Source organism: Urocitellus parryii, chromosome 11 (genome assembly GCF_045843805.1).
Source record: "Urocitellus parryii isolate mUroPar1 chromosome 11, mUroPar1.hap1, whole genome shotgun sequence".
NCBI lineage: Eukaryota > Metazoa > Chordata > Mammalia > Rodentia > Sciuridae > Urocitellus > Urocitellus parryii.
In genome coordinates, this window is record NC_135541.1 from 98,170,745 (window position 1) to 98,178,336 (window position 7,592).

Genomic DNA, 7,592 nt, shown 5'->3' on the forward strand with positions numbered 1-7,592 from the left:
AGGTGCTTGATAATAGTTCAGACTTGTATAGAGAGCTACTCACTTAAATATTTGATTTATTTGCATTCTTTATTTACTCAGTTTGTTCTGTTTTGTCATGTACAAAAGCAAGTTTATTATTCCCTAGACAGTAGTGTGCTATTCAATGAGAATATGAGTAAAAATTGGTTCAGGTCTTTATCTCTTTAAGGGTAGATGATTAAATCCTTATGGTTTTCTTCCCTCAGAATAATGGATTCAGAAATACCACAAGTGTTCCAGAAAGAACTCACTTGCTCTGTCTGCCTGAAGTACCTTATATACCCAGTCACCATAGGCTGTGGGCACAGCTTTTGTTGGCCCTGTTTCTTCCTTCCCTGGGGACAAGCCCAAATTCTTGCCTGTTGCCCTGTGTGCAGGGAGCCATCACAGCAGGGAGATGTCAAAAACAATATTCTTCTGAAGAATCTTACATCTATGGCAAGGCGGGCTCATCTCAGGCAATTCCTGAACTCTGAGAAGAATATATGTGTGACTCACCAGCAGACAAAGAAGATCTTCTGTGAGGAGAACAAGAACCTGCTCTGTTGGCTCTGCTGCAACCCTCAGGAGCACAGGGCTCACAACCACCCTTCAGTGGAAAGGGCTGCTGAGGAATACCAGGTAAGTGACACCAGTGAGAACACTGTGAAGGCTGAGCCGCAGAGCTAAGAGATTTCAAAAGAGCTGAGGATCTGGATGATGATGATTGCCCTACTCTTTTCTGTATGCTAGGTAATTTTATAAGCACCAAGGAAGAAGCTAAGAACCAAAGATGTAAACAATAAATAAAATATGCAAGCATGCCTGCCTTTGTGGAGCTTGATTCCACAGAGGTAGTGATAAAGTAGTTGGTCACTTTAATTTTAATTTTCATGGTTAAGGCATTAGAAACTGCTCATTTTGAAAAGAGTTACTGGCTACCAAAATGACAAATGCAATACATTTCTATACAGCATGAATATTTACTAACACTAGGGAATAAATAAGATAAAAGGCTTTGGGGAATTAGCAGGGTAGAGCATCAGAAAACAAAATTCTGAAGCCAATTGCCACACTATCTAAAAACTATTCATCTTTATCACTATCCCTAGGCACATGGCTACACTATGCACTTTTGCAGTCTGAAATCTCCTAAAATTCACAATCATCAATAGCAAAAGGAAAGCAATATGATTTTTTTTTCTCACTAAAGTACTTATCTCTTATTTTTTTATTCTCTATCATTGTGAGATTGAAACCAAATGCGCATGCTTCTCTATTGTTTGAGTTTATATTTCTTTTACAGGAGAAGCTCCTAAAGCAAATAAGATCATTATGGGAAAAGATCCAAGTAAATCAAAGAAATATAAATGAAGAGAAGAAAATAATCAGTCCATGGATCGTAAGTATGAGTCTATTTCCTTGAGACTCAGCTTGAAACAGACATACTAGAAATCCATCCATTATTCACTATAGCATCATGCTGTAAGGATATTAGGTACATCATTTCCAGTGGCTTTGAGTCCTAAAAGTAAAATTTGACCTTGTTGATCAAACAAATGACCAGGCAGTGTCATAGGGAGGTTTGAGATGAAAAGTAATTTTCTAACCAGAGATCAGAATATTGCATATAGTTATTTATGTGACAGCTATAAATTCTAATTGCATGCATATAGAAATTTATATTTGAAGGATAAATTGTCAATCAAAACCTTTTCTTAAGATATTTCAGGCATTCATGAAGCAGATAAAAGTGGTTGGAGGGAAGGATGGGTTTGGTTCCTTGCCATTGTTATGAAAAACTAGGGAAAGAATGAAGATAAAAGAAGAGTGAATTTCTAATTTCTGCAATGTGGATAAATATAAAATTATGGCATATGTAACATACTGGTAAAAAGACAATGGTCAAAGAGAGAGGTTTAGGTGGAGGAGGATAAAATCATACTGGAATTGTGATCTAGACAATCTATCCCTACAGTACTATGTGTATCTCAGGGAAGAGCTGATCAGGGCTGAGTACAGGACACTACATCCAGTTCTTCATGAGGAGGAAAATCGACATCTAGACATTCTTAGAAAGGACAGCAAAAGAATTTTAGAAGAACTCAAAAAAAGTGAAGCCAATATGGTTCAAAAGAAGAAAGACCTAAGAGAAATATATGAGGAGCTGGTGAAAATGTCCCATAAACCATATGTGGAGCTGCTCCAGGTAAGAACTGAGTTGTGCATGAAAGTATTTTGTATGATTTGGGGTTATCAATTTTGACCACATTATTTGGTAATTTTTATATTTCCTGCATCAATTATGGGGTTCTTTCCTCTTTGGGTATAATCTACTTAAAGTTTACCTTCTATCCTGACTATAAATAAGCAAGATTTATGAAACTTTGTGAGTAGCTCTCTTAGAATTTTTTTTTTAATTTTTCTGTTGTCTTTTGCTTCTCTAAGATCCAGAAAAATAACAATTTATTCATGAAGATTTCATTTTTTGCCTGCCATTTGACAATATGCAGACATCTTGGAAAACCTTATGTTCTCTTTCTTCTGTTTAAAAGTTATGGAATTGGGGACAGTGAACACTGCGTATTACTGATATCCTTCATTCTCACACTTTTTAGACCCTCTGGATTCTGATTTAATCACAAATCCAGAATCTTTAAATATGCTTTACTGGTACTGTTCTGAGAGATGAAAATGAATTCATAAGAAGCATTGGTGTGGGTGTGATGATATTTGATACTACATGATCTTTCCAAAAACAAAATACAATTCAGTTTCTTAAAAAAATAAGCTTTTTTTTTGTTTTTGTTTTCTTTGCAGGACATGGGAGATCTATTGACCAGGTAAATTTTGACTTTAGTGTAATCTGGGGAACCATTGAGAGCTATGAAAGTGTTTAAGTTTCTAACAAAGTGAAGGCATAGTTTATGTAGAGAGTAATCAACTGTGTGTTCATGTGTTTGTTTGAATATGATTTTCTGTTCCCCTTAATGAGAAGTCAGCCTCTATTTCCCCTGTTGGTTGAGGGATATGTCATCCTGGGCTGAATGTTGAGTTTCATAAATGCAACCATGTGGGGCTGGGGATGTGGCTCAAGCGGTAGCACGCTCGCCTGGCATGCGTGCGGCCCGGGTTTCATCCTCAGCACCACATACAAAACAAAGATGCTGTGTATGCCAAAAACTAAAAAAAAAAAAAAAAAAATTAAAAAATTCTCTCTCTCTCTCTCTCTCTCTCTCTCTCTCTCTCTCTCTTTCTTTTCAAAAATAAATAAAAAAGATAAATGCAACCATGTATGATTTGACATTGTAAATCAGAAACATTGAGGTGCATGGGGCAGTTTTTCCTATCCTAGTTAGCTAATGAGAAACATGGGTACCTCTGAGAAATGGGTTGTTAACTTGCAAATTAAGTAAGAAAGATTCCTAGAGACAGTCCCTTCTCATGTTCACAGAGGTACATTCATGAGAAAAGGGTTTCAAGAAACATTTTCAGCAGAATTGTTGTTTAGTTCCTTAAAAACTGTGATGTCATTTTTGTCACCAGAAGATTCATGTCCTCTTCCTGCTTTCAGGAGTGAATCAGTGCAGCTGCATTTGCCTCAGCCTATAAAGCCAGCACTTCCTGCCCAGACCATCACTGGACTGATAGACAGGCTCAAGTGTTTCCAAGGTGAGTGTCAGCCCAGTGACGGGAGCATAGTGTAATGACTTTCAATGATGATTTTCTATGGGAAACCTTTCCATTTATTAACCTTTAATTTACCCAAAGGGAATGGTCTGCCAATTGGTATTTATAATTATATTTAGTAATCTGATCACCATGATTAAATAAGGAAAAAAAATAAGTGATCACTGGTATAATAATAAATGTGATTTGGGCTATACATACAAAACCATTTCAATCAATAAGACAACTATAAATTAGTTCAATATGTTCCCATTTTAAATTAATTGCACTGAGTGATGAAGGTTATTTAAACATTACCCTTAAAATGTCTTAGAAATTGAATGTGTGATACGTATTTTATGAAACGTAATATACTAAGTGCGTTAAATTTAATATAATAGCATGTATGAACAAACATAAAATAACTGAATGCACAGAGCAATATTTCACAAGCATCAAAAAAAGACAAGTTGGTATATGATGAAGCAGTTTTTAGATTTCCATGGTAGAACTAAATAGGAACCATAGCAACGAATTATTGCTTTGGATTGAATGGGAAAGCAGACCTCCAATTTCTCAGATGAAATGAAAAGTAACAAGCTGGAAGTAGACATGCTCACCCTTTTATTCCAGTGTCCATATATTTAGCAGTGTTTTCATTGTGGTTGGACTATTGTTTCTTCTGCTGTATTCTAGAAACCTGTGAGTGCAATGCACTTCAGCCACAATTACCCCTCTTCTTCTGCCACCCCATCCCCCCCACATTAAGACTCGGGTAGACCTTCTCATCTAACAGCAATTCAAAAGTTGGTTTTGATTTGAATATTCTCTTCATTCTACAGTGGAGATATGCTTTGAAAATACGGTGTCCAGTGATAACCTCAAGCTATTTGATGATGTGAGACGTTTGAGAATTGGGCACGCCCTTCCAGACTCGTCTTTGAATTCTGATGGAATTAACTATTTTGCTGCATGGGGAACAGAGAGTTTCAACTCTGGGAAATTGTACTGGGAATTAGATATGAAGGACCCTTTGGACTGGGCTGTAGGAGTCTGTAAGGATTCCTGGATAAGAAGGAATGGCACAGTGACTGAATCCGAAGGCGTGTTTCTTCTCCTTTTTGTGAAGCAAGATGATGGCCATAGTCTCTTGACAACCTCCCCAATGCTTTCTCATTATATAGAGAAGCCTCAGGGCCGGGTTGGTGTGTTTGTTGATTTTGAGAGTGAAAGTGTGAGTTTCGTGAACGTCGCCAAGTGTTCTCTTATATGGAGGTACCCTTCTGGCTCTCTGAATTTCCCAGTCAGGCCTTTTGTTCACACTGGCCACAAGTGAACAGGGGTAAGTCAGGAACTCTATGCCTGGGGAATTTACATTCCGGGCAGCCCTTCCTAGTTGAAGTTTACAATACTGTACTTTAGTGCTTTTTAAGTAATTTGTACTTGATCCAGACATGGTGGCACATGCCTATTAATTCACACAATTTGGTTAATTTGGGAGTCTGATGTAGAAGGACTTCAAGTTTGAGTCCAGCCTGGGAAACTTAGCAAGACCCTGTCTCAAAATAATTAAAAATAATAAGAAGAAGATGAAAAAAAAAAAAAAAGGGCTGGGAATGTAGTTCTTTGGTAGAATACCCCTGGGTTTAATACCCAATGAAAAAATAAAAATGGCAATTTGTTGACTGTAACTTTCTTTTTAAATATAAAGACAGCTTAAATTGCCAAATTGTGTTGACTCGATTTTTCTTTCCTTTTAATGATGGTCGGTCATCTTTTGTGGAACATAACATGATAAAAACCATGTGTTCCAGATACACTACATGCTGTGCCTGCTTACATGTTTTGTGAATTTTTCAGATTTAAGATTGCATAATTTTATGATTTAAGCTGAATGGCATTTTGTAGGATGAATTTTTATATCATTGTCTGCAACAAACATTATTTTGATGTTTTCATCTTTCTATTGATCTAAGAAAATATAATTTATTTTTCCTTGGGAAATAAAAACAAATGAAGTTCTTTCTCACACTCAGGACAAGGACTCATTTGTCATTGAAGCCAGTAAAGTTGGACCTTCCTCTTTCCCTTATATTTCCTAAAGTATTTTAAAGGAGTTTTATGTTAACAGCAAAACTGAGAGGAAATAAAAAAAAATACATGTATTAACTGCCCCCTCTTTCTAAATACAAGTGGGTAGCTTCACTCGTTTCCAACATCCCTAGTCAGAATGATACATTTGTTAAAACCAATGAACTTATTTTAATACACAGACTATGTGGATATCACATACTTTTAATATCATATAATGAGGAAAGAAGTTTTTTTGTGTGTTCTTTCTTTCTAAAACTACATCTCTAGTCTATCTATGTGAAAAATAGCTGCAAACCAAAACTGAAGATCATTTTACAAAAGACCTATGTAGTATTCCTCAAAATTGTGAAGGTCATAAAAAGTAAAAAAGAAGATCTTTCAACTCAAACCAAAGGAGATGTGAGAGTGAATTCAATGCTCCATTCTAGGTTGGATCGTGGAATAGAACATGGGATGTTCATATAGAAGCTCGTGAAATCTGAAAAATGTCTGACTTCAGTTTGTGATAACCTCCCAAAGTAGGCTTCCAATTTTTGCAAATTGTGCCATGGAAATGTGTGATCATTTTAGGGGAGAAACAAACTGGGCATGGAAATAAAAAGTAAATCATTCCATCACATTGTTAACATCTCTTTAAATATAAAATGTTTTCAAGTTAAATTTGAAAAGTTTTAGGACAAATATCTATATGTCCATGCTCCATGACATGCTTATGTTGTGAACAAGGCAAGTTTTAGAAGAACATATCGTGTAATTAAGTTTTTGAAAAATGTTCACTTACACTGATGCTTCATCCATGAAATTTGGTCAGTGGCCAAAGTGCGAAGCCCTGTGCAGTAGTGATCCTCTGAATATGCAGAGCTTGGACCACCTTCCTTCTGAGTTCTGCTGTTTGTCCTATTTCTCAGTTGCAATAGCAGTTGTGGTTGCCAGTTTAAGTGAAGCATTTTATGCTTGACCTTGATGGTACTTTGTGACAATTTGATGACAGATATTGATGAAAACACACTTTCAGACCTTGCTCCTCACCGTGAAATCTTCAGAGGAATGATTGTGCCCATGGTGGCCTGACAAATATAAAACTTGGTCAATGCTCTTTAAGGAAAGAGAAACAACTTAATGTATCTAAAATTTCATATTGGATTGTCTTCAGGGACTAATAGGCCATACAATTTTATGGGTATGAATAGTTGATATGAAGAAATGAGTGCTATCACTGCTCAGAAATGGATGAATCCAACTGTAGCCATATGTAAATGACAAAATGTCAATGGCTTGAATGATAAGAGTTTTTTCATTCATAGTAACAAACATACTTCTCCAGGGCAGAACTTGGATAGTGGCCAGGGATGTGCGTGTAGGATGGAAGAGAACATATGGGAACTCAACTTTCTACTCAATTTCCTGTGGATGAAAAATTGCTCTAAAAATAAATGTGTTGTTAAAAATATGAAGAGGCCCAACTGCTGTTCATGGTGAATTTTTTTAAGTAGTGTCATTTTGTGGTTTCTCAACAGATGAATAATATTTACATTTTACATACACAATGAATATTTGAATATAAAAGACCAGATTCTATGATTCTAAATAAACCATTTATAAAAAGTATGGCTACAATCTCTTGATTAAAGTTTAGAAAAATGAGTTTAAGAACAAGCTTATATATTATTCTGTATTTCAGAAATCAAAAACCATTTTCTTAAAGAATCCAAATAAAATTATGGGGGTCAAAATAGGTGCAAATGTAGGACCCCCATAATCATCAACTATACTTTGAGTGTTAGTTTCACAGGGGAAACGTTCCACAGAGTGACAATCAAGGCAAAATC

The 7,592-nt window shown here is 35.9% G+C and overlaps 1 protein-coding gene across 1 annotated transcript; it reads left to right on the forward strand.

The window, feature by feature from the left end:
* The first annotated feature begins 231 nt into the window (after positions 1 to 231).
* LOC144257397 (tripartite motif-containing protein 43-like) lies at positions 232 to 5,005 on the forward strand. The gene is made up of 6 exons (XM_077803650.1): positions 232 to 642; positions 1,307 to 1,402; positions 1,979 to 2,209; positions 2,821 to 2,843; positions 3,575 to 3,672; positions 4,512 to 5,005. Exons 1-6 carry the CDS (start codon positions 232 to 234, stop codon positions 5,003 to 5,005), a joined length of 1,353 nt encoding a protein of 450 aa, XP_077659776.1.
* Positions 5,006 to 7,592: the final 2,587 nt, after the last annotated feature.

Excerpts from the sequence above, each read along its gene's own strand:
- LOC144257397 (XM_077803650.1), top strand. The coding sequence starts at position 232 with ATGGATTCAGAAATACCACAAGTGTTCCAGAAAGAACTCACTTGCTCT. Across the intron at positions 643-1,306 it reads GGGCTGCTGAGGAATACCAG|GAGAAGCTCCTAAAGCAAAT; the intron begins GTAAGTGACACC and ends TTTCTTTTACAG. Across the intron at positions 2,844-3,574 it reads ATGGGAGATCTATTGACCAG|GAGTGAATCAGTGCAGCTGC; the intron begins GTAAATTTTGAC and ends TCCTGCTTTCAG.